General features: G+C 39.6%; 1 protein-coding gene across 1 annotated transcript in view; it reads right to left on the reverse strand.

Moving 5' to 3' along the window:
- Positions 1-26848, reverse strand: part of MED28 (mediator complex subunit 28) — a 92250-nt gene that overhangs the window by 29940 nt on the left and 35462 nt on the right. Inside the window, exon 3 of the mRNA XM_053788518.2 lies at positions 18285-18620. Coding sequence (XP_053644493.1) covers positions 18285-18620 — 336 coding nt within the window. The remainder of the gene's footprint in view (positions 1-18284; positions 18621-26848) is intronic.

A 26848-nucleotide genomic window follows, 5' to 3' on the forward strand; every position in this document is an offset into this window, starting at 1 on the left:
CCGCGGCTGGAACGATACACAAATAACCCGCACATAGAAGAGAGGAGCTTACGACGACGTTTCGGTCCGACTTGGACCATTGACAAAGTCACACTAACCAGAAGTGGAGCAGGACGGCTATATATAGGCAGGAAGAGGTAGTGGTGGTAGTAGTAATGGAAGAAGAAGAAGAAGAAGAAGAAGAAGAACGAGGAGGAGGAGGAGGAGGAGGAGGAGGAGGGAGGGGAGGAGGAGGAGGGAGGAGGAGGAGGAGGAGGAGGAGGAGGAGGAGGAGGAGGAGGAGGAGGAGGAGGAGGAGGAGGAGGAGGAGGAGGAGGAGGAGGAGGAGGAGGAGGAGGAGGAGGAGGGAGGGAGGGAGGAGGGAGGGAGGGAGGGAGGGAGGGAGGGAGGGAGGGAGGGAGGGAGGGGAGGGAGGGAGGGAGGGGAGGGAGGGGAGGGAGGGAGGGAGGGGAGGGAGGGAGGGGAGGGAGGGAGGGGAGGGAGGGAGGGAGGGAGGGAGGAGGGAGGGGAGGGAGGGGAGGGAGGGAGGGAGGGAGGGAGGGAGGGAGGGAGGGAGGGGAGGGAGGAGGGAGGGAGGGGAGGGGAGGGAGGGAGGGGAGGAGGGAGGGAGGGAGGGGAGGGGAGGAGGGGAGGAGGGAGGGGAGGGGAGGGAGGGGAGGGAGGAGGGAGGAGGGAGGGAGGAGGGAGGGAGGGAGGGAGGGAGGGAGGGAGGAGGAGGAGAGGAGGAGGAGGAGGAGGAGGAGGAGGAGGAGGAGGAGGAGGAGGAGGAGGAGGAGGAGGAGGAGGAGGAGGAGGAGGAAGAGGAGGAGGAGGAGGAGGAGCCAGTCAAATATAATGAAAGGGGAGGACTGCAAGGGAGCTAGGTGCCCACAGAGGGAAAGCAAGTGTACAGAGGTGGGGGGAAGGGGAAGTGATGAAATAAATAAGGAAGGAACAGAAACACGCAACAAAAGAAAGACAAAAAAAGGAAAGAGGAAAGGGGAAGAGGGAGAAGAAGAAAAAATGAGGATTCAGGTTAAGTCACGGGTGTTCTGAAGTTTGGAGCATTTTACAATGTAGTGGGAGAGGAAGGCATCTACAGAGACGAAGCCAGTACACTGTACTAAGATTCATACAAGGAAAGTTGTGTATTAGAGAGGAATCAACAAGACGGCGACTGTTAAAGTTGGAAGTAGGGAAGACAATTTTAGCAGAAGACCAGTCTATAGGGTGGCTGTGATATCTGACGTGACAGAAAAGAGCATTGTTAGTGTCGGCAAGCCTAACACTATTTTTGTGCTTCCTAAGTCTGTCAGAAAGAGTTCGGCCAGTTTCTCCAAAGTATTAAAGAGGACAGGAGCAGCAAGAAATAGAGTAGACACCAGGAACATCTGTAGAGGGAGGAGAGGTATGAACGAGATTAGTGCGAAGAGTGTTAGTCTGGCGGAAAGTAAGCTTGATGTCTAAGGGACGGAGAGAATTGTTGAGATTAGAAAGACCGGAAATGTAGGGAAGGCAGAGGACAGAAGAGTTCCCAGGAGTAGAGAGTTTGGGAGAGAAGAAATTACGTTTAGCTCGTGAGAAGGCAGAGTCTATGAAATGGGAAGGGTAGCCAAGACAGGAAAACGAATTATGAAGAGTGGAAATTTCTGCTGGAAGGAACTGAGGATCACAGATGCGGAGGGCACGGAGAAAGAGGGAGATAAGAACACTTTTCTTGACAGGGAAAGCATGATAGGAAAAGTAGTGAATGTACATGCCACTGTGCATAGGTTTTCGGTAAACGGAAAAGAAAAAACCTGTATCTGAGCGGTGGACATGGACATCAAGGAAAGGAAGCAAGGAATTAGATTCCCATTCAGCTTTAAACTTAATGGAAGGGGCAAGATTATTAAGAGCTTCAAGAAAAGGTTGGAAGAGATTGGAGTCATGAGGCCACAGAGCAAAGATGTCATCCACATAGCAGAGCCAGAGTGAAGGTTGCACATCGATGGTAGGAAGAAGAACAGTCTCGAAGTATTCCATGTAAAGATTAGCAAGGACAGGAGAGAGAGAAGAGCCCCTAGTCCAAAACTCACAAACCTAATATTCCTCTTCGTCCTATCATATCCTCTAGAGGTTCTGTCTCTTATTCTCTTACTTCTTGGTTGGCCAAAACCCTCACTCCCTTTCTTGGTACTTTTTCTCCTGCCCACCTCCGTCACTCTCAAGACTTCATTGAACGGGTTTGCTCTCTCCCAACCTGTAAGATGCTTAGTCTTGATGTTGAGTCCCTCTTCACCAATGTCCCTCTTGATGATGTCCTTGATTTCCTTAGAGAGAAGGCCCTTGAAGGGTTTCTACATCTCCCTACACCTAGTGAAGTCTTTCTTGATCTTATCTGCCTCTGTGTGGACTCTAATTCCTTTTCCTTCCAAGGGAAATATTATTCTCAAACCTTCGGTGTCGCTATGGGCTCTCCTCTCTCTCCTGTCCTTGCTAATCTTTATATGGAATACTTCGAGACTGTTCTTCTTCCTACCATCAATGTGCAACCTTCACTCTGGCTCTGCTATGTAGATGACATCTTTGCTCTGTGGCCTCATGACTCCAATCTCTTCCAACCTTTTCTTGAAGCTCTTAATAATCTTGCCCCTTCCATTAAGTTTAAAGCTGAATGGGAATCTAATTCCTTGCTTCCTTTCCTTGATGTCCATGTCCACCGCTCAGATACAGGTTTTTCCTTTTCCGTTTACCGAAAACCTATGCATAGTGGCATGTACATTCACTACTTTTCCTATCATGCTTCCCCTGTCAAGAAAAGTGTTCTTATCTCCCTCTTTCATCGTGCCCTCCGCATTTGTGATCCTCAGTTCCTTCCAGCAGAAATTTCCACTCTTCATAATTCGTTTTCCCGTCTTGGCTACCCTTCCCATTTCATAGACTGCCTTCTCACGAGCTAAACGTAATTTCTTCTCTCCCAAACTCTCTACTCCTGGGAACTCTTCTGTCCTCTGCCTTCCCTACATTTCTGGTCTTTCTAATCTCAACAATTCTCTCCATCCCTTAGACATCAAGCTTACTTTCCGCCAGACTAACACTCTTCGCACTAATCTCGTTCATACCTCTCCTCCATCTACAGATGTTCCTGGTGTCTACTCTATTTCTTGCTCCTCCTGTCCTCTTTAATACTTTGGAGAAACTGGCCGATCTCTTTCTGACAGACTTAGGGTGCACAAAAATAGTGTTAGGCTTGCCGACACTAACAATGCTCTTTTCTGTCACGTCAGAGGTCACAGCCATCCTATAGACTGGTCTTCTGCTAAAACTGTCTTCCCTACTTCCAACTTTAACAGTCGCCGTCTTGTTGAATCCTCTCTAATACACAACTTTCCTTGTATGAATCTTAGTACTGGCTTCGTCTCTGTAGATGCCTTCCTCTCCCACTACATTGTAAAATGCTCCAAACTTCAGAACACCCATGACTTAACCTGAATCCTCATTTTTTTCTTCTTCTCCCTCTTCCCCTTTCCTTTTTTTGTCTTTCTTCTGCCGCGTGTTTCTGTTCCTTCCTTATTTATTTCATCACTTCCCCTTCCCCCCACCTCTGTGCACTTGCTCTCCCTCTGTGGGCACCTAGCTCCCTTGCAGTGCTCCCTTTTCTTTGTATTTGACAGGCTCCTCCTCCTTAGTTTCCCACTATAATACTACTACTACTACTACTACTACTACTACTACTACTACTACTACTACTATTACTATTACTACTACTACTACTACTACCCTATATATAGCCATCCTGCTCCACTTCTGGTTAGTGTGACTTTGTAAATGGTCCAAGTCGGACCGAAATGTCGTCGTAAGCTCCTCTCTTCTATGTGCGGGTTATTTGTGTATAAGTTGTCTCCACAGTGGTACAGTAGAATAAATAAAGAGCAACACTTCCATTCTCATGTAACATCATTTTTAGAAGGAATGACACTCTGACAAGTTATTACAGAAGACTAAATAAACAGCAACACTCCCATTCTCATGCAACACACAGTTTTTAAGAGTGAATGATGATACTATTTTTATAATCATAATAAAAAAAGTGCTAAACCCACAAGGGTCGTGAATAGCTATAGAGTGAAGGCATACGAAAGGAATATTTTTCTACAGTTATCCCCCAGTAATTGGTGTCTGACTAGAGAAAGCGTAATTCTTCCGACACTCCTACAAACTGCTTGGTAAACACATCTCATATTTATGTCAATTTTTATACTGCGGGTGTATGTATCAAGTTGATGTGTTATGTAACGTGTTTCTTATATAATTTTGAAAAAATATCATAGATGGATTTATGGAAATGTCTACATTAACATAATATACGACATTTAATGTGCCCACGAGATTATTAGTATGGCATCTTCAAGAGTAGAGAGACTCTTAGTGATTTTAATGTGTACCTGCATGCCAACACAGTGTGTAAGTATATTTAGGTACAGGTACACATAAGTATAACAGAGTACATATAAAATATGCACTAACTTTAACACACTTGAAATTTTTGAAAGTTTCCAGACATAACAGAGAAATGTGCTCACAGAGAATGTAAACAAACCGGGTGGGGCGCACCATATTAGAAAGACGGGGAGCTGTATAGCAAGTTTTAGTCATAGTTTGAAATTGTTCTGCTAATTTGAATTAGCAGAATGCCGTAAGGTGTAACGCCATAAAGCGGGGCCCTGCTGTATGCATTGTAAAAAGTTCTTTTATCATTTTCCTATCCATATAGTATCTAAATGTTATTCTAAAGTTGGCCAGTGTCACATATGAGTGATTCACTGTGATTCACTTGTCAGTGGGGACTCCTAGGCCTCTCTGTAGCTAATGCCTCTAGTCTTTTGTTGAAGTTCACATTCTGTATGTATCCTGTTTTCATTTTAACCTAAATCCATTACACAGCATTCATCTGCATTAAATCTATCATCCATGTCTTACTCGACTTACTCAATTTTGTCCAGTTCTTCCTGTAAGGATACACTGTCATTTCTTTTGCTTATCTAAAATAGAACTTTTACATCATTTACAAGCATGTTCATTTACATAGTCAATAAATTCTCCCGTAGTTTTTAAATAATTTTTATTCTTTCCTCTTGAGACAGATCATTGATTGACATGTCCATGCAAACTTCCTGTTTCATTATGTCCTCGACTTTGTTTAGCTGATTTTCGTTATACATTAGCCCATTCAGTGGCCATCATGTAGAACTATGTCATTGAGGCCAGGGTCCCTCACATAATTCTACATCATGTGCTCAGCTCACTCAGATAAGCTGTCAGTGATAAATTTTGGCCTAGATGTGAAAGAACTGGTCTGAACAGAGAGTGTGTACAGTATAAAGTAAATCCTGCCCCATTTTTTGCATGATGGGAAAAGCAAAACTCTGTGCATGTGTTGTTGAGTTATTTTCCAGATTGGTTTTGTTGGCTGTTTCTTGGTATCTTTTGACAGAATAGATGACATACTACTGAAACAGAGATGCTTTTGGTTTCAGTGCTGAAAGTAGTTGAAATTGGGCTCAAAATAGTGGAAATACTCAATATTTGCCAATTTTCCTAAGGATGGGTAAGGCCTCCCTACACCCCCAGTCTATTGTATGGGTTAACCCTTAACCCTTTGACTGTTTCAGGCCCCTCTCTGAAACTGTCATTCTATGTCGCCAAATATTCAAAAAAAAAAATTATTTTTTCTTATGAAAATGTTAAGATTATTTTTCTGAGTGTTTTAGTCCAAAAAAAAAATTTTTGCCATTGGTACTTACCGAGATATAGAGCCGTGAAGTTTGCAGAAAATGAGCCGCGTATGGCAACAGCGGCGACTGCCGCTCACCCGGTAAACTTTAGTTTACTTGTATTTGAAGGTTTGTTGTTTTTTTCACTATTTTATTTTTTCACATAACTTATGTGGCCTATGAGATCAAAGTAAGGTGCAATGTATATATATACACTCGTTGTATACAACACAATAAGCACACAAACATAATTATCAATATATTGTTTACAAAACTTGTTTACACAAACAAACAAACAAACAAACAATTCTTCTTCTTCTTCTTCTTCTTCTTCTTCTTCTTCTTCTTCTTCTTCTTCTTCTTCTTCTTCTTCTTCTTCTTCTTCTCCTTCTTCTTCTCCTTCTTCTTCTCCTTCTTCTTCTTCTCCTTCTTCTTCTTCTCCTTCTTCTCCTTCTTCTTCTTCTCCTTCTTCTTCTTCTCCTTCTTCTTCTTCTCCTTCTTCTTCTTCTCCTTCTTCTTCTTCTCCTTCTTCTTCTTCTCCTTCTTCTTCTTCTCCTTCTTCTTCTTCTCCTTCTTCTTCTCCTTCTTCTTCTTCTCCTTCTTCTTCTTCTCCTTCTTCTTCTTCTCCTTCTTCTTCTCCTTCTTCTTCTCCTTCTTCTTCTCCTTCTTCTTCTTCTTCTCCTTCTTCTCCTTCTCCTTCTTCTCCTTCTCCTTCTTCTTCTTCTTCTTCTTCTTCTTCTTCTTCTTCTTCTTCTCCTTCTTCTTCTCCTTCTTCTTCTCCTTCTTCTCCTTCTTCTTCTCCTTCTTCTTCTCCTTCTTCTTCTCCTTCTTCTTCTCCTTCTTCTTCTCCTTCTTCTTCTCCTTCTTCTCCTCCTCCTTCTCCTCCTCCTTCTCCTCCTCCTTCTCCTCCTTCTTCTCCTCCTTCTTCTCCTTCTTCTCCTCCTTCTTCTCCTCCTTCTTCTCCTCCTTCTTCTCCTCCTTCTCCTCCTTCTCCTCCTCCTCCTCCTTCTCCTCCTTCTCCTCCTTCTCCTCCTCCTTCTCCTCCTTCTCCTCCTCCTCCTTGTGTGCGAGTGTGTGGCTTATAATTGTTTTGAGTCAGAAGTCGGCAGCTGTCAAAGTGACATATTATCTCATTAGTCACTACCCCTACCCCTGTCAAAACAATGGGGTCGGATGCTGCTTCCCCTCCTCCATTCTATCTAATTATCTTTCTCCCTCATTCTATATCTTTCAATCTGTCTCTCTTTCTGTCTGCCTATCTCTGTCTCACAGGTACACATAAATACAAGTATACATAGTGTAAATTACCTAGGATAACCCAAGAAATCCAGACAAAGTGCTATACTCTGCTTGAAGATGTGAGTAAACGTGATGACACAGTCTTGTGGCTCTCTCTGAGACAGAGAGCTAGATGGACAGACAGGGAGCTTGACAGACAGACAAATAGACAGACAGAAATGTTTGTGTACCAGCAAAAACAAAGGGAGGCGATGGTCATGTAATATTACCCTCCTTTACGCTCATCAAAGTCAGCTCTTATCAGATGTTATCTCCCCTTATCTTGTCACTGTCATGGGGTGGACTTTTTTTTTTCTTGCTTCAAGGGAACAATATTATTACATCTTCTTCTTCCTCCTCCTCCTCCTCCTCTTCTCCTCCTCCTCCTCCTCCTCTTCCTTCCCTCCTCCTCCTCCTCCTCCTCCTCTTCCTCCCCTCCTCCTCCTCCATTGCTTTTGGTCTCAAACTCCTCCAAATCATGAAATTGATCTTCACTGACACTTCCATCTGTGTTAGAGCATCACTTGGGAAGAGAAGAGTCCCAGATTTGCTGGGGAATCACATATTTCTTACCACTAGACATGCTGAAAAATGACAACTGAAATGGCATTCCCACAATGCACCACTGGCTCCCCGATTTTTTTTATATGGTGCACAGTGACCATGGAGACCCATTCTCTCACATGTGGGCCTAGCAGCTTTCTCCTGCTTGATTTGAAGCTGCTAGAATTTATGCGTATAAATACGTCAGAAACATTGGCTATATATATACGTCGGAAACAGTCAAAGGGTTAAACTGTCCAAACAGCTCTACGTTCACATGCGTAGTGCTCCAAAAGTAGATCTACGTTTTTTTACATACTTTCAAATAGTATAACAAAAAAAAACGTAAATCAAAGTTTTTTTACACATTTTCAAATGTAAAAAAAAAAAAGGAAGCTCTACCTTTTTTTACATACTTTTCAAATGTTGAAAAAACGTAGTTTTTTCAACATTTAAGGGTTAATAATATGTCTGATTCAATTACTGAGATGCCATAAACCATGATCAACTGTTCCTGGTTATGTTGTATTATCTGGGAAATGAGAGTAAATTTTCTATTTTTGTGTGATTATTAATTAAAAATGGAAGGCAAATGTAATGTAGGAAAGGCCTGGGAATTTGATTAATGAAAAGTAGAAATGTTGTTTTAGTGCCAAGAATGTCTAAATTGTTTATTTTACACACTATTTTAAAAATAGATTTTTTACTTTTCTGTAAAACTGGCCAAATTACTGACTTCTGTGCACTTTATACTGTAGTTGTAATAGTTGAATGGGCAGTTTCTTGTTTTCAATCAATACAACAGAAGGCATGTTAGTCAACTGGAGTAATAGAAATGACTTAAAACAGAATTCAAAGTCAGCAAAATTGCTGATGCGTAAATTGCGCCAAGACCACTAACTTTGTCTCTACGTAATTCTGTGAGTTTACCATCAAATTTTGTACTTTTGGTGTTATTACCTTCATAAAAAAAATCTCTACCATTTCATAAGAATTTTTTTATTTTTTTAAAGTGGACACTGGAAGCAATATTAACCCCTTGACTGTCACAACCCCAAATCCTGAGGTGTCTCCCAGTGTCGCAAAATCCCCCCAACCCAAAAAAAAAAAAAAAAAAAAAATTTCTTATGAAATGATAATCTTTTCCCAATTGTAATGACACCAAAAGAACGAAATTTGATATAAAACTGATGGAATTTCGCTCTCGCGAAGTTAGTGACCTTGACGATATTTACGAATTGGCAATTTCGCCCACTTTGAGCCCTATTTTCGGCTAATTCCATTGTTCCAGTCGACCAAACTCATAGCTATTTCTTTAGAACTTCATTTTTTTCTATCAATTGAGTACAAGAAACTGCCCATTTACTGATTTCAACTATCCAATAATGTGGTCAGAAATTTGCAATTTGGCCAATTTCACGAAAATTAAAAAATATGACAGTTTCAAAATAGGGTCCAGAATGAACAATTCAGGTATTCCTGGCTCTAAAATAACATCTTCTTTGTTCATCAGTCACGTCTCCAGGCCCCTCTGATTTGCTTTCTATTTTGAATTTTTATTCAAACAAAAAATAGAAGATTAACTGTTATGCAGACTACTACAATATTGTAATAATCGTATAAATAATGTCAACCAATTCATGACTGCATATTAGAAAGGCTACTTGGACATTTATTGGAAAATAACATCATTTGTTTACTTTTGAACATTGGCAAAAATCAAACATTTCCCCTAATTTGAGCTCCATTTCAAGGTTCTTTTCATAGTAAAACCAATCAAAACCACCTTTATTTCTATAATGTGTTTTCCATTCTATCAAATGAGACCAAGAAAACGAGAATACAACTATAAATACTATAGAAAAATAGACCACAAAGTCGGCATTTTAATTAAAAAAAAAAAAGTTTTTTTTCTCATTAAGCACTGCGTGCTACAGGATTTTTTTTATATGGTGCACACTGACCACACAGACCCATTCTCTCACATGTGGGCCTACCAGCTTTCTCCTGCTTGATTTGAAGTTGCTAGAATTTATGAGTACAGTGGACCCCCGCATAACGATTACCTCTGAATGCGACCAATTATGTAAGTGTATTTATGTAAGTGCGTTTGTACGTGTATGTTTGGGGGTCTGAAATGGACTAATCTACTTCACAATATTCCTTATGGGAATAAATTCGGTCAGTACTGGCACCTGAACATACTTATGGAGTGAAAAAATATCGTTAACCGGGGGTCCACTGTACATATACGTCAAAAACAGTGGCTCGTAAGACGTATACATATGACCAAAACAGTCAAAGGGTTAATTTTGGTGGTTTGGACAGCGAAAGAGTCAAGTGCAGCTGCTTGTTTTGATCCTCCTTGTATTTTTGTACTTGATTGCTATATGCTCTTTATTTGTAAAAATAAATTTTATTATATTTTCAAAGCATCCAAAACTAATAATTGTTTTGTCTACAGTCTCAATTTGATCATTAATGCCTTTATAAACTCTTAATATTTAGCTAAGGTAATTTTTAAATTTACCTAGTGTACTTGTTTTTTCAATTCTGGAAAGACCATATCTTTTCTGCCAGTTTGCTCTAAACTGAAGATGAACATTTACTGTGGTGTGCAATAAGACAGGTTAAGCCAGTGGAATGTCCAGTTTTTAAAGTTTCTGCAGTAAAAATTTCAGGATTATTTTAGCCTTTGACTAAGTTATGCCTTTTAAACATTACAGAATTGCAATTTATAATAAAATTAAAGATGCCCTAAACATGAAAAGAATGTTATGACAGTCATAACTCTATCATAACACAGGAAGAATGACTATTTTAGATACAGATAATATACAGCAAAATAACTAGTAAGTTAGCATACATCCCAGCCAGGAAGGTACTACAGTCCTGTTATGTGAGCATAAAACCTAACTTTTTTTTTTGTAAACAAGATTTCAGATATTTTCTTTCTGTCTCATGAACTTGTATGATGACAGGTAATTATTACAAACTTCTACAGTGGTACCTCGAGTTTCGTACTTAATCCGTTCCAGGAGCTAGTACTAAAGTCGAATCATACTAAAGCCAAAGCAATATTTCCCATAAGAAATATGTATATCCAAATTAATCCGTTCCTGCTGTCAGGAGGCATGACAAAATAGTAATTCAATATGACGTTATCATCAGCTCTACGGGTTATTTATCTATCACAATTCATCTGACATAATAAACAATATAAATAACATAAAAACCTGAATAAAATATGTATGCCAATACGTACATATGTGGTGGGGAGGCAGGACAGCACTCACGAGCATTCTTGCTCTAGCTACGAAAACATTCTTTCCTCCTTCAGATGTGTTAGTATAAGAGAAAATGGAGCTTGTGAGGCCAACTGCATTAGATCACAAGAAAACCATAATGTACAAAAGAACTGGTGTACACACACCATTTACATACCTTGCAGAAGATACACAGAGTGGCTTACGCTTAACTGCTACACTCTTAATGCTACACTTTGTCACTAAACTTAACTGCTTTAAATTCCACATGTTGTGCCTGTGCTGGTGTGCAGGAACACATTAAAAGCACTAAGAGTGTTATTAGTCTTGAAGTTGCCATATTAATTATTTTTTTATTTTATTAACACACTGGCCAATTCCCACCAAGGCAGGGTGGCCCAAAAAAGAAAAACTTTCACCATTATTCACTCCATCACTGTCTTGCCAGAAGGGTGCTTTACACTACAGTTTTTAAACTGCAACATTAACATCCCTCCTTCACAGTGCAGACATTGTACTTCCCATCTCCAGGACTCAGTCCGGCCTGCCAGTTTCCCTGAATCCCTTCATAAATGTTACTTTGCTCACACTCCAACAGCACGTCAAGTATTAAATACCATTTGTCTCCATTCACTCCTATCAAACACTCTCATGCATGCCTGCTGGAAGTCCAAGCCCGTCACACACAAAACCTCCTTTACCCCCTCCCTCCAACCTTTCCTAGGCCGACCCCTACCCCACCTTCCTTCCACTACAGACTGATACACTCTTGAAGTCATTCTGTTTTGCTCCATTCTCTCTACATGTCTGAACCACCTCAACAACCCTTCCTCAGCCCTCTGGACAACAGTTTTGGTAATCCCGCACCTCCTCCTAACTTCCAAACTACGAATTCTCTGCATTATATTCACACCACACATTGCCCTCAGACATGACATCTCCACTGCCTCCAGCCTTCTCCTCACTGCAACATTCATCACCCATGCTTCACACCCATATAAGAGCGTTGGTAAAACTATACTCTCATACATTCCCCTTTTTGCCTCCAAGGACAAAGTTCTTTGTCTCCACAGACTCCTAAGTGCACCACTCACCCTTTTCCCCTCATCAATTCTATGATTCACCTCATCTTTCATAGACCCATCCGCTGACACGTCCACTCCCAAATATCTGACTACATTCACCTCCTCTATACTCTCACCCTCCAATCTGATATCCAATCTTTCATCGCCTAATCTTTTTGTTATCCTCATAACCTTACTCTTTCCTGTATTCACTTTTAATTTTCTTCTTTTGCATACCCTACAAAATTCATCCACCAACCCCTGCAACTTCTCTTCAGAATCTCCCAAGAGCACAGTGTCATCAGCAAAGAGCAACTGTGACAACTCCCACTTTATGTGTGATTCTTTATCTTTTAACTCCACACCTCTTGCCAAGACCCTAGCATTTACTTCTCTTACAACCCCATCTATAAATATATTAAACAACCACAGTGACATCACACATCATTGTCTAAGGCCTACTTTTACTGGGAAATAATCTCCCTCTTTCCTACATACTCGAACTTGAGCCTCACTATCCTCGTAAAAACTCTTCACTGCTTTCAGTAACCTACCTCCTACACCATACACCTGCAACATCTGCCACATTGCCTTAGTATCCACCCTGTCATACGCCTTTTCCAAATCCATAAATGCCACAAAGACCTCTTTAGCCTTATCTAAATACTGTTCACTTATATGTTTCACTGTAAACACCTGGTCCACACACCCCCTACCTTTCTTAAAGCCTCCTTGTTCATCTGCTATCCTATTCTCCGTCTTACTCTTAATTCTTTCAATAATAACTCTACCATACACTTTACCAGGTATACTCAACAGACTTATCCCCCTATAATTTTTGCACTCTTTTGTCCCCTTTGCCTTTATACAAATGAACTATGCATACTCTCTGCCAATCCCTAGGTACCTTACCCTCTTCCATACATTTATTAAATAATTGCACGAACCACTCCAAAACTATATCCCCACCTGCTTTTAACATTTCTATCTTTATCCCACCAGTCATGGCTGCCTTACCCCCTTTCATTTTACCTACTTCCCCCACACTCACAACTGGCTCTTCCCCACTCCTACAAGATGTTATTCCTCCTTGCCCTATACACGAAATCACAGCTTCCCTATCCTCATCAACATTTAACAATCCCTCCATTTAATAACTCTCCTCTCCTATTTTTAACTGACAAATCCATTTGTTCTCTAGGCTTCCTTAACTTGTTAATCTCACTCCAAAACTTTTTCTTATTTTCAACAAAATTTGTTGATAACATCTCACCCACTCTCTCATTTGCTCTCTTTTTACATTGCTTCACCACTCTCTTAACCTCTCTCTTTTTCTCCATATACTCTTCCCTCCTTGCATCACTTCTACTTTGTAAAAACTTCTCATATGCTAACTTTTTCTCCCTTACTACTCTCTTTACATCATCATTCCACCAATCGCTCCTCTTCCCTCCCACACCCACTTTCCTGTAACCACAAACTTCTGCTGAACACTCTAACACTACATTTTTATACCTACCCCATAGCTCTTTGACCCGATTGCCTATGTTCTCATTAGCCCATCTATCTTCCAATAGCTGTTTATATCTTACAATAACTGCCTCCTCTTTTAGTTTATAAACCTTCACCTCTCTCTTCCCTGATGCTGCTATTCTCCTTGTATCCCATCTACCTTTTACTCTCAGTGTAGCTACAACTAAGAAGTGATCTGATATATCTGTGGCCCCTCTATAAACATGTACATCCTGAAGTCTACTCAACAGTCTTTTATCTACCAATACATAATCCAACAAACTACTGTCATTTCGCCCTACATCATATCTTGTATACTTTTTTATCCTCTTTTTCTTAAAATATGTATTACCTATAACTAAACCCCTTTCTATACAAAGTTCAATCAAAGGGCTCCCATTATCATTTACACCTGGCACCCCAAACTTACCTACCACACCCTCTCTAAAAGTTTCTCCTACTTTAGCACTCAGGTTCCCTACCACAATTACTCTCTCACTTGGTTCCTATACATTCACGTAACATCTCCCAAAATCTCTCTCTCTCCTCTACATTCCTCTCTTCTCCAGGTGCATACATGCTTATTATGACCCACTTTTCACATCCAACCTTTACTTTAATCCACATAATCCTTGAATTTACACATTCATATTCTCTTTTCTCCTTCCATAACTGATCCTTCAACATTACTGCCACCCCTTCCTTAGCTCTAACTCTCTCAGATACTCCAGATTTAATCCCATTTATTTCCCCCCACCGAAACTCCCCTAACCCTTCAGCTTTGTTTCGCTTAGGGCCAGGACATCCAACTTCTTTTCATTCATAACATCAGCAATCATCTGTTTCTTGTCATCTGCACTACATCCACACACATTCAAGCATCCCAGTTTTATAAAGTTTTTCTTCTTCTCTTTTTTAGTAAATGTCTACAGGAGAAGGGGTTACTAGCCCATTGCTCCCGGCATTTTAGTCGCCTCATACGACACGCATGGCTTACAGAGGAAAGATTCTTTTCCACTTCCATATTATATTATATAATAAACATGCTACGTCGGCTTGACGGAGTGAACAAAAAACATTCGTGCCTGGACTGGTAATAACAACAACAACTGGTTTCTTTACAAAACTCAGTGAGCCTTCTACACTCTCATGTACTCATCTTGTTTACTTATCTCTCACTCTACATTAAGACTACAAATATTTTAATCCTTTCAGGGTCCAGAGGCCAAATTTCAAAGTGTGCACCAGGGTCCAAGAATTTTCAAAAAAAAAAAAATTTTTATATTTTTACTTATGAAATGGTAGAGAATCTTTTTCTGAAGATAATAAAACAAAAAGTACGAAATTTTATGAAAAATTGATGAAATTATGCTCTCGCGAATTTTGATGTGTCAGCGATATTTAAACAGCGGCGATTTTGCCGACTTCGACTCCCATTTTAGGCAAATTACATTATTACAGTCAATCAAATTCTTAGCTATTTGACTAGTATTATTGCTATTCTATCGATTGAGCACAAGAAATCGCCAAGTCAACTGTTTCAACTACAAAATAAAGTGATCAGAAATTGGTAATTTGGCCAATTTAACACAAAGTTCAAAATACGTACACCAGTTTCAAAATAGGGTCCAGAATATACAATGCAGGCATTCCTGGCACTAAACTAACATTTCCTCTATTTATTAGTTATGTTTTCAGGCTTTACAAATGAATTCCATTTTGATTTTTTATTCACATAATTAATTTTTGTTCAAACCAAAAAATAGAAGATTTACTGTTATGCAATATTCTAATAATTGTATAAATCATATCACCACATTTGTGAATGTATATTAGACCCACCAGCTGGCGTGTATTAGATGTGTGAGGTCATGTGCTTACTCTTGAACATTGGCAAAAATTTAACATTTCCGCTACTTTGAGCTCAGTTTCAAGCCATTTCCAATACAAAAACCAATCAAAATCATCTCTGTTTCTGTAATATAATTTCCATTCTCTCAAATGAGACCAAGAAACTGCAAGTACAACTATAAAAAATGGACGATAAAACATTGCAAAGTTGCTGTTTTAATCGAAAATTACAGTCTCAGGTTTTTTCTCTCATTATGTACTGTGTGCTGCAGGATTTGTTTTATGTGGTGCACACATACCACATAGATGCATTCTCTCATATCTAGGCCCAACTTTACTGCTCACAGCTTATCAGAGTGAGCTGAGCTCATGACATAGATCTAGGGTTTGGATCCTCAACTCAAAGCCGTAGAACTACAGCATGGATCCTGAAAGGGTTAAGGTAAGTAATGAGTGTACTGTATATGCATTTTATCGCTCTAGGGCAATTTAAAAGCCTTGTATATAATGTGTGGATGGGGTAGCCAGATGGGGGTTACATACCTACCACACTTTCATACCCACCTACCATACTATTCACCTTGCACCCTATATTAACCCTTTCAGGGCCCGTGCCGTGGATCTACGGCTTTACATTGAGGGTCCAAACTGTAGATCTACACCATGAGCTCAGCACACTCTGATAAGCTGTGAGCTGTAAATTTAGGCTTAGATATGAGAAAATACATCTATGTGGTATGTGTGCACCACATAAAACAAATCCCGCAGCACACAGTGCATAATGAGAAAAAATGAGACTGTAATTTTCGATTAAAACAGCAACATTGCAGTGTTTTTTCATATGTTTTTGATAGTTGTATTTGCGATTTCTCGGTCTCATTTGATAGAATGGAAGATATAATACAGAAATAGTGATGATTTTCATTGGTTTTAGTACTGAAAATGGCTTGAAACTGAGCTCAAATTAGCAGAAATGTTAAATTTTTGCTGATGTTCAAGAGTAAACAAATGACCTTACACATCTAATACACACCAGCTGGTGGGTCTAATATATGTTCACAAATGTGGTGATGATATTTATACAATTATTACAATATTGCATGACAGTAAATCTATTTTTTGGTTTGAATAAAAATTCATTAGGTGAATAAAAAATCAAAATGGAATTCATTTGTAAAGTCTGAAAACATAACTAATGAACAGAGGAAATGTTAGTTTAGTGCCAGGAATGCCTGCATTGCTCATTCTGGACCCTATTTTGAAATTGGAATATTTTGAACTTTTGCACTAAATATGCCAAATTACCAATTTCCAATTACTTTATTTTGTAGTTGAAACAGTCAAGTTGGCAATTTCTTGTGCTCAGTCGATAGAATAGAAGTAATACTAGTGAAATAGCTAAAAATTTGGTCGACTGGAATAAGGTAATTGGCTTAAAATGGGAGTCAAATTCGGCAAAATCACTGATGCGTAAATATTGCTGACAAGTCAAAATTCGCAATTTTCCATCAAATTTTGTACTTTTTGTTTTATTACCTTCAGAAAAAGATTCTCTACCATTTCATAAGAAAAAATAACAAATTTTTTTTTTTAAATTCTTGGACACTGGTGTGCACTTTGAAATTTGGCCTCTGGACCCTACAAATATTTTAAGGTAAGTAATGAGTATACTGTATATGCATTTTATTGCTCTAGGGCACTTTAAATGCCTAGTACATATAATGTAATGTTCACTGGAGGAGAAATAAAGCCAGACTGACACACAATGGGTGTGTGGGGAGGCGTGCAGGCAGGCGGACAGGTCTGGTATGCAGGAAGAAACATGGAGCACAGTGCAAAATTCGGGACAAAATTTAGGCGAAAAAAAAAAAAACGGTTCTAAACTTGAAACGTACGATACTCAGGGCGTACAAAACTCGGGGTTCCACTGTACTTACATTTACTAATCTAATCTTTACTTTCCAGTATTTTTCTTACTATCTTTTATTTTTTATTTTTTTTCAATGAACTGGCTGTATCCCACCAAGGCGGGGTGACCTGTAAAGAAAAACAAAAGTTTTTCCTTTTAAATTTAGTAATTTATACAGGAAAAGAGGTTACTACCCCCTTTCTCCTGTTCTTAGTACGTGTATTTGTTATTCCTATAGTATTTCCTTTCAAATTCTGGAGGCCATGTGTGAGACCAGATGGGAACAATGATCCACAAAACCATTAGCAGATATAACTATTTCTTTAAGTCCTAGAAAATTATCAAATTCACGTTAATTAATTTAAAGGCTTAAGTAAGCTGCATTTTGACCTGTTATTATGACCACTACTAGAAGCCCTGAAGCTGTCATCTATTCATCACTTAAATGCTACACTATTTTCTTAACACATTATTTTAAAGCATTACTGAAACAGAAGTAGGAATCTTATATACAAGCATTTATTTTTCAAGATAAACCCATTACAATTCAAACTCTATTGAAAAGGAACAGGTTTTTGATATAGTGTACAGAATAATGCAGTCACCAACTTATATATTTATCACAGAAACACTGTTTACACCTCAGTGTATGGTAACACAATACATAATAATTCTCCCATGAGGTGCATGCCTTTCTTCTGAATGTTTTTTTAATATACAAAAAAAAAAAAAAGTCCTACATTGCAGTCACATGTGTCATCTTGCCTACAAATATACAAAAGAATTGTATTATTATCTCATGCAAAAAAAGTAACACAATATTTTATGACTATTACGACCATGCAAAACATATCATTATGAAATAAACATAACAGAATAAACATTACCTACAATTACTAGCATTTACTTACATTACAGCAATTACTAGCAAATATGCTTGTAATGCACTTCGTACCTATGACTCAGGCAAATACCTATTTCCGTTTAAAAATAAAACATTCTTAAATATATGTTTTTAATATTGCCATATATTAAGAGTTTCCAAGTTAAATTTGACTTGAAACATCCATATATGTCTACATTATAACAGAGTGGAAGAAGGTCCAACATTGGACATAATACTTGCTTGCATCATGGATGACTGAGCCATTCCCATCCCTGGGTTGCTCATGTTGTGTTGTATTGGTTGTCCAGTGGGACCCATTGGTGATGGCCCCATACCACCACCCACAGGACTCAAACCTGGCATTGGAACAGCATTATGAGAGCTTGTTTGAGTAGCCATCATTCCTGGATGCAAGGTTGATCCTGGGGGACCTGGTGGCCTTGGCCCTATGGAAGGTGATGTTCCCAGTCTTGTCTGCATTGATGACAGAAGTCCTTGCCACTCATTCAGTTTGTCTGCATGTTTTTTAAGAAGTTCATCTTTTCGAGCTAGCTCATTACGCATTTCAATGATGTCCTGAAATGGGAGGAAAAAAGTGGTACAGTACACTTTGAAAATAAATATTGAATATTTTGTGTAAAAGAGAGCAGATCTGAATATTTGTTGGAAAAATTCAGCCAAGTGACTAAATAGACATAAGTTAAAGCAAATAATGTAACAAGTTTATGAATCTAAGTAAGATGCTGAAAGAGAACCAAGTTCAGCCAGGCCATGAACATAAATAATCACTTGAAGCTTTTGTGTATAGAAATGTGTGTGGCATCACTGTTTCAAAAAATCCAATTTATCTGATACCCTGCAAGACCCTTTCACTTGCACCATACCTTTGATATACCTTTGAAGAGTTTCGAGAGTTTCACTACTCTCGGAGCCCGGCCATGGGCCAGGCTCATCTGATGCTTGCCTGGTCAACTAGGCTGCTGCTGCCCAAGGCCTGCTGCCCTACATATCCATCAAAGCTTGGTTGATCTGGCACCTGGTGAAGATACTTGTCCAGTTTCCTCTTGAAAGCTTCTAAACTTGTTCCAGCCTTGTTTCTAATATCTCCTGGTTGAATAGTCTGGGATCCCAAATGTTGATACAGTGTTCCTTTATCATCCCCACCACACCTCACTGGGTTTATTTTACACTTCCTCCCATATATCTCACTCCAGTATGTTGTTATGGCAATGTGCAGATTTGGGACCAGACCCTCAAGTACTTTCCAGGTACAGTGGTACCTTGATTTACGAGTGCCTCAACTTACGAGTTTTCTGAGTTACGAGCCGTCAATCTGTCAATTTTTTGCTTTGAGTTGCGAGCCAAAATCTGAAATATGAGCAAGCTTCAGATACGCTGCCACTAACTGGCGCAGTGAATGCAACAACATCTGCCCAGCATCCCAGCATTTTGTGCTTTTTGTGCAGTTATTTTACCAAATTTCTTTTTTCTAACCATGGGTCCTACGAAAGTACAGTGGTCCCTCGATAATCGTCGGGCTCGATAGTCATCCTTTTCGGAAATCATCACATTATTTTCGTCCAAACATTGGCTCACAAATGGTCGGTTGACTCGCTAATCGTTGTTCATCCTGGACGCGTACTCACTGCTCTAAGCCGCCTTGGCCTCCCTTCCCAGCCAGTGTGCCATTGTTTACATAAGAACATAAGAATGTAGGAACACTGCAGAAGGCCTACTGGCCCATGCGAGGCAGGTCCTTATCAAAACGACCTCTACCTAAAGCTACCCAAGAAATAACTCCCGTACCCAATGACACCATTCAAACCCAGCCCCTCCCACTCATATACTTGTCCAGTCTCTTCTTAAAGCTACCCAAGGTCCTAGCCTCTATCACCCCACTGGGAAGACTGTTCCACGCATCTACAACTCTGTTAGAAAACCAGTACTTACCTATGTCCTTTCTAAATCTAAATTTATCCAACTTAAATCCATTATTTCTGGTTCTTACCTGGTTCGACACCCTCAGTACTTTATTAATATCTCCCTTGTTTATGCCCGTCATCCACTTACACACTTCAATGATATCTCCCCTCATTCTACGCCTCTCCAGAGAGTGGAGATTTAAGGCTTTAAGTCTATCTTCATTTCTCTTTACCCTTCCTGCTCATTTCTGTTTTTCTACTTTTATATATTTATTTATTTATTTAGTAATTTGAGCATACATACAGAGGTACAAAAAAATACAGGTAAGAGCAGCATGCCAAAGCATGCTGCTCTTACGGGCAGGCTTAAAATTAACTTAAGACTAACTAAGCAATGATGTAATCAGTGATAAAACATTATTGTAAACAGATAACAATTAAGCACAAATGAGTATTACAAAGACAGGTCATATGGTTGCATGCATTGCTGTACATTCAGTCGAATGGAGTATTCTGTTAGGTAGTGAATTTAAAAAATAACAAAGTTAGATTGGGTCCTAGGTTTAACATTTATGTGATATAATTGTGAGAAACATTTAAGATATACAATTTATAAGGTTCAGTTATTCAGTATTTATTTGGTTTTGGGTGAGTAAGTGATCTTTGAGAAGAGACTTGAATTTATAAACAGGTAGTGTTTCTTTTATATTTACAGGTAATGAATTCCAGATTTTAGGGCCTTTTATGTGTATTGAGTTTTTGCATAGCGTGAGATGGACACGAGGAACATCAAAGAGTGATCTGTGCCTTGTGTTATGGTCATGTGTTCTGTTGAGGTTGGCAAGGAGATGTTTGAGGGGAGGGTTAATATCAGAATTAAGTGTTCTATGTATGTAATAGGTGCAGTAATAAGTATGGATGTTTTGTATGGTGAGTAGGTTTAGTGTTTTGAATATTGGTGGAGTGTGCTGCCTGTAGTAGGAATTTGTTATCATTCTGACTGCAGCCTTTTGTTGGGTAATTAGTGGTCTGAGATGGTTAATTGTTGTTGAGCCCCATGCACAAATTCCATAGGTGAGACAGGGGTAAATAAGAGAGTGATATAGGGCCAGGAGGGCTGACTGTGGAACATAGTACCGTATCTTCGATAGTATGCCTACGGTCTTGGAAATTTTCTTAGAAATTTGTTGTGTATGTGTATGAAATTTGAGTCTATTATCAAGGTGGATTCCTAAGAATTTTCCCTCTGTTAGCTTTGTGATAGGTGATCCGTTTATCATTATGTTAAGAGGGACATCTGTAGCTCTGTAACCAAAGTGAATGAAGTAGGTTTTGTCAATGTTTAGTGTAAGTTTGTTAGTCCTCATACAGGTAGATATTTTCTGTAATTCGGTATTTACAGTATTGGCTAGCGTGACTGGGCTCGGGTGAGAGAAGACGTATGTAGTGTCATCTGCAAATAGTGTGGGTTTGAGTAATTGTGATGCATTTGGTAGGTCATTTATGTACAGGAGAAAGAGAAGAGGGCCAAGGACACTTCCCTGTGGGACACCAACTGTAATTGGTTGTGCGGAAGAGTTTGCCCCATTTGCATACACATATTGGCTTCTGTTGCTGAGGTATGACTTGAGGTAGTTGAGGGAGTGCCCTCTTATACCATAGTGTGACAATTTTATGTGGAGCAAGTCATGGTCAACTGTATCAAAAGCTTTACGTAAGTCAATGAAGATCCCCAGTGGGACTTCTTTTTTCTCTATTGCAGTGTATATATGTTCTAGCATGTGTATAATAGCATCATTAGTATTTTTATTAGGCCTGAATCCAAATTGGCAGGGGTTGAGTATGTTTTGGGAGATGAGGTAGGAGTAGATTCGTTTATGAATTAATTTTTCGAAGATTTTTGAGAGAGGGTGTAAGTTGGATACTGGCCTATAGTTATTCAACTCTGTTTGGTCTCCTCCTTCATGGATCGGGGTGACCCTTGTTATTTTGAGAACTGCAGGGAAGGTGGAGGATTCAATGGATTTGTTAAAGAGTGTTGCAATGATTGGTGATAGCACTTGTGACACTTTTTTGTATATAAAGGGTGGTAAGGTATTTAAATCTCCTGCCTTATTTTTTAGTGCGTTGATAATAAGGGAAACTTCATATGGGTTAGTCAGAGCTAGGAACAGTGTGTTCGGGTAGTTGCCACCATTTGGTGGGGTATCTGAGCTTGGGATTTTATTGGCAAGGTTTTGTCCTATAGTGGAGAAGAAATCATTGAGTCTGTTTGCTGTTTCTGTTGGTGGGAGTTGGAGTTCATCTGATTTTGCTAATTTTATTTCGTTATTTCGTGATAACTTTTTTCTTCCTAGAATTTCTGATAGGGTTTTCCAGGTCTTTTTTATATCACCTCGTAAGTTGGATAATCTGTTCTCATAACACAATTTTTTTGCCCTTCTTATCAGGCTGGTTAGGATTGACGAGTAACGTTTTGTTTGGTCTCTGGTTATGTGACCCATTCTGTACTGTTTTTCATATCGGTGTTTTGTATTTATGGATTTGCGAATGCTGGGTGTTAGCCAGGGACTGTTCAGTCTCTTAGCTGCCATCTGTTTAGTTTTTTTAGGGCAGTGCTTGTTATAGAGGTATTGGGTCTTTTTTAGAAAATTATTAATACATTCGTCAATATCTGTATAGATTTCTAGCTCAGTGTGCCAGTCAATGTTTGTTACTGCTGTTGTGAAGTTATTAATGGTTGCCTCATTGTGAAGTCTGAAGGTGACTTTAGTAGTGTCTTGGGGTAATTTACCAAGAGTTGTTATGAGGAAAGTAGGGTAGTGGTCTGTGGTATTATCTGTAATTATGCCTGATTTTAAAGGGGATATGGTGTTGGTCCAGATGTGGTCAAGTAGGGAAACACTAGTCTCTGTAACTCTTGTAGGTTTTGTTACTGTTGGTAGGAACATGCAGTTACTCATTGTGTTTGTGAATTCAGTAATGTGTGGGTCCTGGTCTTGCAGGAGATTTATATTGAAGTCACCTGAGAGTAGTAAGTGATCTTTGTTCATGCGTGCATCAGTTATCATACTTCCTAGGTTTTGACTAAATTGGCTAATGTTTGACTGTGGAACTCTATAGATGTTTATCAATGTGAGAGGTTTTTGTAGGTATTTGGATTTGAATTTAGCTATTATATATTCCCCATGTTCATCCCTTGTGCAAGTATTAGTGATACATTCTAGTTGGTCTGAGTAGTATATAGCTGTGCCACCCCCTTGTTGGTCTGGCCTACAGTTGTGTATGGCTGTGTAACCAGGAATGACATAGACATCTGTAGTATCAGGCTTTAGCCAGGTTTCAGTTAGTGTAATGATGGACATATTGGCATGCAAGGAATTTAGTAATGCTATGAGGTCATCGTAATGCTTGCTTAAAGATCTGATATTGTAGTTAAAGACAGTTATGTTGTTGTTGGCTCTGAGGAGTGCCTTTGATTGTTCTGCTGTGTAGTAATTACAGTAACTGTTTGATTCATTTAAGTCCTTATCACCTAGTGTCACTGGCTTTTCAATATCTACCTCGTTCTGCTTATTACTAGTTCCCCTACAACTCATAATATTACTACACTGGGACTTCACTGTTTTCCTGCCAAAACCCATACCACTAACTATTCCTAGTTTAAAGTCCTAACAGCTCCCTCCACTGCAGTTGCCAGTGCCCCCACCCCAGACCTAGATAAGTGAACCCCAACCCTGGCATACATGTCATTTCTGCCATAGAAGAGGTCCCAGTTGTCAATGAATGTTACTGCATTTTCCTTACAGTATTTGTCCAGCCAGCAATTGACACCAATTGCCCTGGAAAACCATTCATTTCCAACTCCTCTCCTTGGCAAAATACCACATATGACAGAGTTCCCACCCTTCCTCCTAATTATTTCTATTGCTGACCTGTACCTGCTAATCAGGTCTTCACTCCTACGTCTGCCAACATCGTTGCCTCCAGCACTGAGACAGATAATAGGATTGCTCCCATTACCTCTCATGATGTCATCCAGATGGCTAACAATATCCTCCATCCCAGTCCCAAGAAAGCAAACCCTCTGTCTCCTACTCCTGTCCTTCAAGCAGAACGCCCTATCCATATACCTAACTTGGCTATCCCTAACAACAACAATATTCTTACCTTCCTTGGTGTCGTTCGTCGTGACGTTCCCAGTAAGTGACGGTCCCCTCACTTGTTCATACGGAATATTTCATAATATTCCATTCATTTTAGTGCTTGCAAGTGCTAAATAAACTACCATGGCTCCAAAGAAAGCTTCTAGTGCCAAGCCTTTGGTAAAGAAGGTGAGAAATACAATTGAATTTAAGAAAAACATCATTGAACAATACGAAAGTGGCGTACGTGTGGCTGAACTGGCCAGGATGTATAACAAACCCCATACAACCATATCTTCCATCATGGCAAAGAAAAAGGAAATCAAGGAAGCTGTTGTTGCTTGGAAAAAACTGTGGCCAGATTGTGTCCACAAGAGGGAATTTGAAGGGTTTGTGGCTGACCCTGATGAGCCTATGTCAGTTGTGAAATCTATTGTGGCATTGGGGAGTTCAATGGGGTTGGATGTGAGTTTGGAGGATATGGAAGAGTTGGTGGAGGACCACAACGAAGAGCTAACCACTGAGGAGCTGCAAGAACTTCAGCAGGAACAGCAACAGATCGCAGCTCAGAATCTCGCCGCAGAGGAGGAGGAAGAGATGGAAGAAGGTGCCTTCTTCAAAAATTAAGGAGATTGTTGAAATGTGGGGTAGGATGGAAAGACTTATGGAGAAACATCACCCTGAGAAGGATGTTGCAAGCCATATCGGCAACTTGTACAGTGACAGAGTCTTGGCCCATTATATGGAAGTTTTAAAGAGACGCCAGAAACAGAGCTCTCTGGACACTTTTTTTTGCGAAACAGGACTCCAGTGACTCTCAAGCTGGCCCTAGTGGCATTAAGAAACAGAGAAGAGAAGTATGTAACCCCAGAAAAGGACTTGGTACCTGAGGTGTTGATGGAAGGGGATTCCCCTTCCAAACAGTAACTAATCCAATCTCTCTCCTCCTCCAGTCTTCCATACACTAAGAAACCCCAATAAAAATAAGTGTTATGCTGTTAATGTTTCATTCATCATGTCCCATTGTATTGTTTATGTACTACATCTATATTTAATGTAAAAATTTTTTTTGTTTTAATACTTCTGGGTGTCAGGAACGGATTAATTGTATCTACATTATTTCTTATGGGGAAAATTGATTCGAAAATCGTCTATTTCGATAATCGTCGCACTTCCAGGAACAGATTAATGACGATAAACAAGGGACCACTGTAAGTGCAAAGGACAGTGATGAGAAGAAGAGGATCATGTCCATTAAATTAAAGCACGAAATCAAAGAAAAACACAAGATAATCGCTCGTTTCAGTGTTTTCCTTATGAAACTAGTGACCTAGTGTAGTTAGCCTCACAAACACTCCATTTTCTCTTATAATAAGACCTCAGAAGGCAGAATGGGTCAAATAACTAGAGACCAGTCTAAACGTTACTTGTCAGCTCTTACCAGCCTGATAAGAAGATCTAAAAAATTGTATTATGAAAACAGATTACATAACATCAAAGGTGATATGAAAAAGACCTGGAAAACCCTATCTGAAATTCTTGGAACTAAAAAGCTATCCAAAAACAAAACAATCAAATTAACAAAATCAGACAAACCCCTACTCCCACCAACTGAAACAGCAAACAGACTCAATGTTTTTTTCTCCACCATAGGAAATAACCTAGCGAGCAAAATCCCAAACTCAAACACCCGTCCATCAGACTACCTCACGAGCACCTACCCGAATACACTATTCCTAGCTTCAACCAACCCAATAGAAGTCTCGCTCATCATCAACACCCTTATAAAGAAGGCAGGAGACATAAACATCTTGCCAACTTTTATGTACAAAAAAGCCTCTCAAGTATTGTCACCAATTATTGTAACACTCTTTAACAAATCCACTGAATCATCTACCTTCCCAACAATTCTCAAAATAGTGAGGGTCACTCCGATCCACAAAGGAGGTGACTAAGCTGACTTGAATAACTATATACCAATACCTAACTTACCACTGCTCTCTCTAAAATCTTTGAAAAATTAATTCACAGACAGATCTATTCCTACCTCGTCTCACACAACATACTAAACCGCTGTCAGTTTAGATTCAGGAATAATAAAAGCACAAATGAAGCTATCATACACATGCTAAAACTAATATATACTGCTCTCAAAAAGAAAAAAGTCCCGCTGGGAATTTTCACTGATTTACGTAACGCTTTTGATACAGTTGACCATGAACTGCTGTACATTAAATTAAATTAACACACTATGGTGTAAGAGGCCACTCCCTCAACTACCTAAAATCATACCTTAGTAACAGAAGCCAATATGTGTACACAAATGGTGCAAACTCTTCCACTCAACCAATCACAGTAGGAGTCCAACAGGGAAGTGTCCTTGGACCACTCCTCTTTCTCATCTACATCAATGACCTACTGAACGCATCACAGCTAATCAAACCCATATTTGCAGATGACACTACATACATCTCATACCCAAACCCAGTCATACTCACCGACACTGTCAATGCCAAATTGCAGAAAATACCTGCCTGGATGATGACTAATAAACTTACCCTGAATACTGATAAAACCTATTTCATTCAGTTTAGAAACAAAGCTACCTATGACTGCTGCACCTCTCCTCCCAACGGTTTATAAGCTCCTTCTCAGCACGTATGCCGTATTCTGCTCAAGATTGATGGACTGACCACATCGACTCAAGGTTGAGGGACTGATTACCTCATTCTCCTCC

The sequence above is a fragment of the Cherax quadricarinatus genome, chromosome 49 (assembly GCF_038502225.1).
Source record: "Cherax quadricarinatus isolate ZL_2023a chromosome 49, ASM3850222v1, whole genome shotgun sequence".
Classification (NCBI taxonomy): domain Eukaryota; kingdom Metazoa; phylum Arthropoda; class Malacostraca; order Decapoda; family Parastacidae; genus Cherax; species Cherax quadricarinatus.